Raw genomic sequence first — 10,851 nt, 5'->3', positions numbered from 1 at the left:
TTAACATTTAACAAATATGGATAAAGATTTGCAGTTCTTTTGTATTTCAAATTATTAAAAATAAGACTGGAGAAGCAGGCATTAATAAAGCTTTTGTTAACATAGTTCTGCCTTCTATGCAGTCTTTTATGACACGTTAAAAACAGTAACTAACAAATGCAGCACATATCTGCCTTATCCCTCCCCTGCTTGATGTCCAGAGACCCCGGCAAAGTTCTTTCTGAGTCCCATCGGGAAAAATGCATAGCAATATATTTCTTTATTAAGATTTTTAAAGAGAATTATTTTGGGAATCATTTGTGGTACTTAGTTAAGGCAAACACTCAGGAAAACGACCAGCCACCACACCGCGGTAAACCCATGCAAAGAGCAGACCCTCCGACCAAGATGGACAGGGAACCGGCCCTGCGCGCTGCATGCCGGGATCTGGAGTTTTTCTTCTCCGCACTGCAAGGCTCTCGGGGATCGCGCGGCCGCTCCCTTATCTCGCGATGCTATCCTATCTTCTTCTGGGCCCTCTGACCCCTCCCCAGCTAACGTGTTTTTCAAATCCACCAATGGGCGTATAGCGTAAGCTCGAACCAGCCAATCGGAATGCGGAGCCACCGGGAAATTTAAATCGCGCCGGCCGGCTGCACGAGCCACACCGTCCTCGGGCTGACCGTGGTAGACGTTTGGAGGCAGTAGATCCCGCAGCTTGTGCGCCGCGCACCGCCTCCGGTGGACGCTTGAGCCTGCTGTGTAGGTAACGAACTGAGGTCGCAGTGCAGCTGGAGTGACAAAGGCTGGTCCTTAGGCCGCTCTTGGATTGCTGGAGGCGGGAGGGGAGTCCCGGGGTAGACCCCCGGCCAGGCTTCGGCCTCTCTGGTCGATGAGGCCTTGGGGGCGTAGTTCGTTGACGAAACTGGTGTTTCACTGTGGATGCGAGTGCATGGGCTTTAGTGCGCGAGGCCTTGGGAACCGCTGCAATCGCCTTTGCGTAAGAATTAGAGTCAGGCCCGAGAACGAAAGCCTCGGTAGGGGGCCCGGCGCCTCTGGCTCCTCCTCCGCGGGTTCCCGCTGCTGCTTCCCCGAAATGGGGGTGGGGAAGGGGGTAGGGGAGGGGACTGCAGATGGAGGTGGCAGTTGGAAGTGCTATCTCTTAATTTGTAGGCCCTGGGTTGGCTGTGTCACGATTTCGTAAAAGAACAGAATGGAATTAAAGATAGCCACTTTGAAGGAGGACTTTTGTGATTTTTTTGGGAGATTGCTCTTAAGTAGGTGAGTTTGAGTGGAACGCAGCTGATAGAGCCTAATTTAGTGCATTCACTCAGAATTTCTGGAAATGAAAACGTGCGAGATGCTGAACTGCGTCGCAGGTGTTCAGGGTGGGCAGGAAATTTTATGAAAGTTTACACAATGTTAACGACGAATCAGATTTTTAAATATTTTCAGACGTGCAGAATGTGTCTGTTTGGGCCGTTTAAAGCCAGTAGAGCCTCGGAGAAGGCAATGGCACCCCACTCCAGTACTCCTGCCTGGAAAATACCATGGACGGAGTAGCCTGGTGGGCTGCAGTCCATGGGGTCGCTGAGAGTCGGACATGACTGGGCGACTTCACTTTCACTTTCATGCATTGGAGAAGGAAATGGCAACCCACTCCAGTGTTCTTGCCTGGAGAATCGCAGGGACGGGGGAGCCTGGTGGGCTGCCGTCTATGGGGTCGCACAGAATCGGACACGACTGAAGCGACCTAGCAGCAGCAGCAGAGCCTCCAGATCTGAATTTGTGGCCCGTACGACATAGATTTTAACTGTAACCTTATATCCCGTACGTTGTCTTCAGTTAACTATTCATGGATCCTATATAGAGTCTAGAGCCATGCTGTGCAGTGTGGTAGTCACCAAAGGCGTGTGGCTGGTCTAAACTGAGTTAATGCTGTAAGCTTAAAGTACCTGCAAGATCTCGAAGAATTAGTATGAAAAAAGAATGCAAAATAGTTCAGTAATTTTTTTGATGTAATGTGTTGAAGTGAGAAAATAGATATTGGAGTAAATAAAATATATTATTGAAGTTAATTTCATTTGTTCCTTTTTGCTTTTAACAATCGTGGCTACTAGGAAGCTTAAATTTATACAGCTTGCATTATATTTCTGATGGACAGTACTGCTCCTGGAAGCCTCAGCCCTTCAGAGGGGAGGGGCCAAATATAATTTGGCCAAAACTCATGTTCCATAGTGCTGAAAAAGGAAGTTCCTCCTCTAGTATGGAAATACGAATTGAACGTGTATTTGATAATTCTCTTAATGCTATGTTATTGCCAAACAAAGTGATAAAAAGGAAATTTTTTTCTCTCCCCTATCTTGCAGCTTTCTCCCTTTGTCTCATAATCATGTCCACCAATGAGAATGCTAATTCACCAGCTCCCCGCCTTCACAGATTCAAGAACAAGGGGAAAGACAGTACAGTGAGTACCTTCTGTTGTTTTTCTAGTATTTTTTAAATGGTAAGGTATTTGGAAAGAGCGTCCACACTTTGAGTGAATTTAAAAAGTTGTCCTCATTTGGCACCTAACACTGATGTAATAGGTGAGACGATACGTTATCTTTTCTCAAGGAAATGAGGCGGCGCCGAATAGAAGTGAATGTGGAGCTAAGGAAAGCTAAGAAGGATGACCAGATGCTGAAAAGGAGAAATGTCAGCTCTTTTCCTGATGATGCTACTTCTCCACTGCAGGAAAACCGCAACAACCAGGTGAGGATATTTTAGTTTATGAGTTATGGTAAACCCAGAAAATCAATATGAGGCCTTTCTGAGATATTTAAATAACATGTCTTAGCTTTGTGGGTTTTAACTATCAAATGTGAAGATCTGTCTTTGTGTGCTCCTGTTCAGTAATTCTGATGGATTATCTCCCCCCGCCCATCCTCTGTAATCTGTGGAAGCTGATTCCAAGCTTGTCTTTAGCTCTGATCTCCCCTTCAAGTTGCCCTGCTTTTCCAGTTGCCAGCTTTTACTTTGAGTTGGCCATTCAAGTGTTCAGTGAAAGTATGTCCAGAACCAACTTTTTTTTTTTCTGCCTTTTTTTTTTCTTTCTCTCCCTTTCCCTTCCTCCCTCCCTCTCTTTTTTTTGTAGTTGTCACCAGCTTTTTTCAGGTCTTTTTCCTCAGCTGTCTCTTGATTTTCTTTCTGTGCCACTTACTGTTTACCTAAAAGTTTTCTTAAAATACTGCTTAAAACATCTTAGAAATTTTATGATTCTAAATCCTTTTTAAAAGGTTTTTTGGAAATTAGACCCATCCTAGAGTTCTACTCATGGAGACTTCGTGATTTTATCAGAAGTCAGTGAAAGTTGCTCAGTTGTGTCCAACTCTTTGCGACCGCATGGACGATACAGTCCACGGAATGCGACCGCATGGACGATACAGTCCACGGAAGCCAGCATACTCTAGTGGGTAGTCATGCTCTTCTCCGGGGATCTTCCCAACCCAGGGATTGAACCCAGGTCTCCCATATTGCAGCTGGATTCTTTACCAGCTGAGCCACCAGGGAAACCCCATCCTACATTTTTAAATTTATCTTTCATCTTTTAAAAATATTGGGCAGTTTCCTGCTTTTTTCCCCCACGTTATGCTTTCCTTCAGTTCTCCTCATTTTATAAGTGTTCTCCCCGCCGCCGCCCCCGCCCCACTGAATTCGACCTGTGTTGTGTTTTTCAAGTTTTATACTCAAATCTCATCTTCTCTTTATAGCACTTCTAGGTCATCCTAACAGGAAAAATGCTTCCTTCCCAGAATTCCTACAGCACCCCATTCTGCACCACAAATGAAGAGTAAATTCTGTATAATGCTATATACAGTGTTTTGTATATATAATCATTTGTTCTGTGGTTGTTTAGATTTTACATTGTCCTTGTTGTAAGGTTTTAGGGAGAATGTGATACTGTCTTTTTGAGTTAACTGTAGCTTGGTTCGCAAATGTTGCAGTTAACTCCAATATGTAGTTACTACCTATAATGTTTATGTGTGCATAAATACCACATAAACCGGTGGGGAAATGCATGAATAACAACTTTAGCTTTTCAGATTCCCAGCACATTGCCTCTAACTCTGTCCCTTTTCCCCTAAAAGCATATCTGAATACAAGTGATTGAGACTAATGTAGGAATAACCTTCACAGTGCTCTAGTTCATTTTTTTAACCTATTCACAGCTACTTTTCTTAGTGACTAGATGCTGGGATACTCCATCACTTAAGATATCATTTAGTCATGACACCAAATTTGAGGATTGTTCTATATATTAAATATTGAATATTTAACAGGCGAATTTAAATGTGGGACTAAACTTTAGTAACTGATTATAAACAGAAATGTCTTCGTGTTGGGATTGCATTGTATTTAATCTTAAAAATGATAATGAAAATTAATTTCCCTGTTCTTGTAGGGCACTGTAAATTGGTCTGTTGATGATATTGTCAAAGGCATAAATAGCAACAATTGGGAAAGCCAGCTCCAAGCTACTCAAGCTGCTAGGTAAGTCTTGTCTTCTGTAGCATGAGTAAACTAAGAAATCAGCCTTTTTACATTTTTTGGTGGGAAAGCAATGGCAGGTGGTGCAGAGTAAAGGTTAAGCCAGGCCTAGGCCAATTTTCATTATAATCTTTCCTAATCTAAACTTTTCTGTAGTTGCCTAAAATTACATCTACCTCCAGTGATAACTTTAGTGTACTTAAGAAATGTTTTCTTGTCACTGGCATTTCAAGTCAATGTCAGGGAAAGGAGGAATTATTCAGTAACTGGGATTACCACATTGATTTAGAATGGTTCATCCATTTAGGAAATAAATATATTCTATTTATTAGACTCTTCCCACCCACCATACACAACTATCTGTGACATCCATAATATAAGGATTGATGATCTCTGTAGCCTCACAGTGTGGGGAGAAGCAGGTCCAGTTGGCAGAAGATCAGGGGAAACGTGTGTGTCCCCACCACTGGCCAGAGTAATGCGGATTAATGGACTGTGATGGTATTGTATGTCAAAGTTTTTAAAAAGTGGTAAGATCTGGAGTAGATTTCTGCAGAGAGAAGGGTTCTGCATCATTGGTAATATTTCAGTTTTGGGAAAAGTAGTTTACGACACTACCTGTGGTAGCACCATGCAAACAGTCTGTCTGCTCAGCTCCTCTTAAATTCCAGGATATGTCAGCATTTAGTCTTCACTGTAAAAGGTTACTTACAGTTAAACTCTTGGATTAAGATGCGTTTTATTTTTATTTTTTTTTTAATTTTAATTTTTACTTAATTTTACTTTACAATACTGTATTGGTTTTGCCATACATTGACATGAATCCGCCACGGGTGTACATGAGTTCCCAATCTTGAACCCCCCTCCCACCCCATATCATCTCTCTGGATCATCCCCGTATAAGATGCATTTTATTTATTTATTTTTTTCTACTTTTATTGGTTTTGCCATACATTGACATGAATCCACCACGGGTGTACTCATGCAAGATGCATTTTAAATTGTGTTTTTTATATGAACTTGTTTGGTCTCAAGTTGGCGTTTTAAATTGTGTTTTTTTTTTTTTCTCTGGTATGAACTTGTTTGGTTAATCACCTTCAACTTTTGTTTCTCTTTTTGCTTACCCATAGGAAACTGCTTTCTAGGGAAAAACAGCCCCCTATTGACAACATAATCCGGGCTGGTTTGATTCCAAAATTTGTGTCCTTCTTGGGAAGAACTGATTGTAGTCCCATTCAGTTTGAATCTGCCTGGGCCCTCACTAACATTGCTTCTGGGACTTCAGAACAGACCAAGGCTGTGGTGGACGGAGGTGCTATCCCAGCATTCATTTCTCTGTTGGCATCTCCCCATGCTCACATCAGTGAACAAGCTGTATGGGCTCTGGGAAACATTGCAGGTACTTGGATTTGAAATTGGCTGAATGTCTCCAGTCACACTGAGGTTGGCATACGTGTCTTAGTGTGTTTGTTGCGTCAAGACATTGGTGTCCTCTGTAACGGAAATTAATGGCACTAGACAGGTGGTTGTGGTTGACTTAGCCGCCTTCTTTTTCTTTAAGGTGATGGTTCCGTTTTCCGAGACCTGGTTATCAAGTATGGTGCAGTTGATCCGCTCTTGGCACTTCTGGCTGTGCCTGATATGTCGTCTCTAGCAGTAAGTTACTTAGCATAAGTCACGTTTCTCACTGATTCTCATTTTCCTAACCCCCCTTAAAAAACAGCACTTCATTGCGTGTTTCTTTTCCCTCCAGTGTGGTTACTTACGTAATCTTACCTGGACGCTTTCAAATCTTTGTCGCAACAAGAATCCTGCACCCCCCTTAGAGGCTATTGAGCAGATTCTTCCTACTTTAGTTCGTCTCCTGCATCACGATGATCCGGAAGTATTAGCTGATACCTGCTGGGCTATTTCCTACCTTACTGATGGTCCAAATGAACGGATTGAAATGGTTGTGAAAACTGGGGTTGTACCCCAACTTGTGAAGCTTTTAGGAGCTACTGAATTGCCAATTGTGGTAAGTTGATTTTCAAATGAGAGTATAAAGTATAAGGAGCACAATTAGTTGGTACTAATATTGACATTGTATATTTTAGGCCATAATGAGCTTCTTACCTGTCAAAACTTTTAGGGTGTAGAGATTTTGAGTAGTGCTGGAATAGATAAAAGATAACTGCCAGCGTCAACTTTTTTTTCCTTTCAGACTCCTGCGCTCAGAGCCATAGGAAATATTGTCACTGGGACAGATGAACAAACACAGGTTGTAATAGATGCGGGAGCACTTGCCGTGTTTCCCAGCCTGCTGACAAACTCCAAAACTAATATTCAGAAGGAAGCTACATGGACAATGTCAAACATCACAGCTGGCCGCCAGGACCAGATACAACAAGTTGTGAATCATGGATTAGTCCCATTCCTTGTTGGCCTTCTCTCAAAGGTACTGTAGCCTTAGGACTTAAATGGGCAGGCACTTGGTAGAGTTGTATTTCTTAAGATTCTTAACGTACTAATGCTGGGTTCTGTTTAACAGTCCTTTGCTAAATAATAGTAGCCTTTTTACTTTAGCTTGGATAGAACCAATTGAAAGTCTTAATCACTTTCTTCTAAAACAGTAGTTTTGGAATCTTATTTTTATGACCATTCTAAAATAAACCTGTTTCTTTATGTTAATTAGGCAGACTTTAAGACACAAAAGGAAGCCGCATGGGCTGTGAACAATTATACCAGTGGCGGAACTGTGGAGCAGATCGTGTACCTTGTTCACTGTGGCATAATAGAACCGTTGATGAACCTCCTAACTGCAAAAGATACCAAAATTGTTCTGGTTATTCTGGATGCCGTTTCAAATATCTTTCGGGTAAGGCTTAACAAGACAGCATTTGTTTGAATTTGGACTCGATAATTGGTTTACTATTTAGATGACGAAGTGAGGGGCAGCTAAGTTTACTCAGTTCGCCGCAGAATCAGAAAACCTGTTTATGTGGGCCACACTCTTGATAAAAGATGTGGCAGAGGATTATGAGAGAGAAAAGGAGATGACAGATGCATGATGTGGCCTGAATTGAGGCCAGGTACGTAGATGATATGCTGTTCATACACATTTATTTTGTCAAGCATTAATTCCCCTAATTTCATACTGAACTTTGGTGAAATTAAATTTGAATGACCTGGTTAATTATATTTTTCTTTTGGTTCCATTCCCAGTTGATCGAAGTGTGATAGCACATGGCACTTGATCGTAATGTTTAATGGTTGGTAGGTCAACATTAAACAACAACTTTAAACTTCTGAGTATGGAAATTTTTACATATCAAAGTTGAGTTTATAGTAATGATCCCTAATTTATCACCTAGCTTAAATAATTTGTCAGCATTTGCCCTCTCTTTCTCCTCACCCTTCAGTCAGTTCAGTTCAGCGCTCAGTCGTGTCCGACTCTTTGCGACCCCATGAATCGCAGCACGCCAGGCCTCCCTGTCCATCACCAGCTCCCGGAGTTCACTCAGACTCACGTCCATTGAGTCAGTGATGCCATCCAGCCATCTCATCCTCTGTCGTCCCCTTCTCCTGCCCCCAATCCCTCCCAGCATCAGAGTCTTTTCCAATGAATCAACTCTTTGCGTGAGGTGGCCAAAGTACTGGAGTTTCAGCTTCAGCATTATTCCTCCCAAAGGAATCCCAGGGCTAATCTCCTTCAGAATGGACTGGTTGGATCTCCTTGCAGTCCAAGGGACTCTCACCCTTACCTTTTATTCTATTTTGAAGCAAGTCAGTTATTTCATTTTTAAATATTTATGTCTCTCCTGAAAGTTGAGGACGTTAAAAACATAGCTAGCCATGATAATCATTTGTGTATATACCTAATAGATTCTTGATATCAACAAATAGTCCAGTTAGGGGTTATTACCCTTGAACAATGGTTCTCTTGCTTGATTTCCATACATCTTGGGATTATCTGGGGTGTTTTTATACCAGTAATTTTCTATTCCCATCACAGACCAGTGGGCCTGGATATAGTGCATTTTTTAAGTTACCCAAGTGATTTTGATACACAGAAAAGGTTGAGAATTATAGTAAGATCTTCGTGGCTGAAACCTACAGAAGTAGCTGCGAAGAGCAAGTACAGATCTGATTCCTTTGAATTGTTAAAAAATGTGAAGTTGAGTTTTATCTCAGGGTTGTGAAGGAACTGCTGAGTGTTTATTTCTGTCTGATATATATTGATAGTCAAACATAGACATTGTTTTCTTCATTGAAAGAGTTCATTCAAAGTTTAGTCTTCTAAACTTGGACTTTTTTTCAGGCTGCTGAGAAACTAGGTGAAACTGAGAAACTTAGTATAATGATTGAAGAATGTGGAGGTTTGGACAAAATTGAAGCTCTACAAAACCATGAAAATGAGTCTGTGTACAAAGCTTCATTAAACTTGATTGAGAAGTATTTCTCTGTAGAGGTGAGTAAACTGGTAATATTAATAGCTGGGAAGGTTAAGCCCCATAAGATATTTTTCCCTCAGACTTTCTTAATGGGTCTTGATAGACGTAGCAAAATATCCGTGTAAGTATGCTATTGCATATAATATACATATTTGTTTCTCTAATGTTTTGCTTGATAATAATACCATCTTTTAACTTGAAATATTAAAAAGTCACCAGTTTACTTTGGAATGAGTAGCCTCACGAATCTTAGAATATCTTGAGTCAGTTTGTGTAGGAGTTGGAGAAGTGGGCCAACCCCACAGCCATCCTCTGGCCTAATAGGCTGTTTTCCTCTTGCCTACTGAAAAGTGACAGGTTAAGGAAATCTCTTTTTTCTGTTACTGTAGTAGCATTTTAAAAAGAAACTTATTTTTGTCTGTGATGGGTCTTTGTTGCTATGCAAGGGCTTTCCCTAGTTGTAGCGAGAGGAAGATATTCTCTAGTTGCGGTGTGCAGGCTTCTCATTGCGGTGGCCTGTTGTTGCGGAGCACAGGCTCCAGACCGTAAGGGCTTCAGCAGTTGTGGCTCGTGGGCCTAGTGGGGTCTTCTCCAACCAAGGATCGAACCCATGTCCCTTGTGTTAGCAGGCAGATTCTTAACCACTGGACCACCAGGGAAGTCCCATAATTTTTTATTGAAGTATAGTTGATTTATAATGTGTTTAATTACTGCTATATAGTGAAGTGATTCAGTTACACATACATATATTCTTTTCCATTATGGTTTATCATAGGATATTGAATATAATTCTCTGCTATATAGTAGGACCTTGTTAATCCATTCTATATATAAAAATGTACATTTGCTAACCTTGACCTGCTGCGCCATCTCTTCCCCCAGTCTCCTCCCACTTGGCAACCACCCGTCTTCTCTGTGTCCATGACTGTGTTTCTGTTGGGTGGATGGGTTCATTTGTGTTGTATTTTAGATTCCGCATAGAGGTGATACGTCTCTCTGACTTACTTCACTTAGTATGATAATCTGGTTGCATCCCTGTTAGAGTAGCATTTCTTAACCTATTCAGAACCTTCCCCTCTCAGGCAAACTTCAGTAGCCCTCCCTCCATTGTTTGAGAGATTAAAATATGGTTCAAGATTAAAGGTGAAATATGCAAATGAAGACCTTAAGGTGTTATGCTAAGTGAAATGAGACAGTAGGACACACACCATAAGATTTTTCTTAATGTGCGGGATGTTTGGGCGGGGGGAACAAACAGTATGTCAGCTCACAGAATAGATGGGTGGTTGCCAGAGGTTGAGGGTGGGAGAAGTGAGTAAACTGTTTGTTTTCAGCTTAAATAAATTGAGATGAAAGAAAAAAGCGTAAATATAGATTGCTAGGCAGCTGCCTCTTAGAACTGTGCCAAATTTATGGGATTCTGTTGTGTTGTTTTTAAATACTTCCAGGAAGAGGAAGATGAAAATGTTGTGCCAGAAGCTACCTCTGAAGGCTATGCATTCCAGGTGCAGGATGGCTCTGCTGGGACCTTCAGCTTTTAGGCGCGCCCCTGAGGCTTAACGCCGTTTGTGGTGCCCTTTGTTTGGTATAAGTTTGTCTTACTGTTTCTCTACCAAGAACTCTTTTTAAATGTGGTCTGTTACTGTAGCACTTTGTACAACAAAACTATACTTGAACAGTTCCAAACTGTACATACTGTTTGAAGCTTCTCCTCTCAATCGGTTTCTTATTTCTGTGTTTCTATGTGGAATTTCATATCTTGCAGTGTCCTGTAAATAAAGATTAAATTCCACCCTTTTCTTTACTTCACCATGCCAATGTGTTACTTTCTAATGTAGAGTTCTCACAGGTGGCAAATGAAAGGGAGTTGAACTGAACTCATGTGACTCTAAACTGGGGTGTAGTTCTG

At 41.5% G+C, this 10,851-nt stretch overlaps 1 protein-coding gene across 2 annotated transcripts; it reads left to right on the top strand.

The window, feature by feature from the left end:
- Positions 610–10,751, top strand: KPNA2 (karyopherin subunit alpha 2). Of its 2 annotated transcripts, none has more exons than XM_005694016.2 (11): positions 610–741; positions 2,349–2,446; positions 2,596–2,733; positions 4,424–4,512; positions 5,640–5,908; positions 6,071–6,165; positions 6,263–6,526; positions 6,713–6,946; positions 7,184–7,366; positions 8,810–8,959; positions 10,391–10,751. In XM_005694016.2, the coding sequence occupies exons 2-11, from the start codon at positions 2,372–2,374 to the stop codon at positions 10,481–10,483; spliced, it is 1,590 nt and encodes a 529-aa protein (XP_005694073.1). In that variant the 5' UTR covers positions 610–741; positions 2,349–2,371; the 3' UTR covers positions 10,484–10,751. The 2 variants fall into 2 exon arrangements, with proteins under 2 accessions (XP_005694073.1, XP_005694072.1); XM_005694015.2 differs by having other exon boundaries at positions 613–745.

The sequence above is a fragment of the Capra hircus genome, chromosome 19 (assembly GCF_001704415.2).
Source record: "Capra hircus breed San Clemente chromosome 19, ASM170441v1, whole genome shotgun sequence".
NCBI lineage: Eukaryota > Metazoa > Chordata > Mammalia > Artiodactyla > Bovidae > Capra > Capra hircus.
Note: the sequence above shows the minus strand (reverse complement) of the source record. Positions and strands in the feature narration are given on the sequence as shown.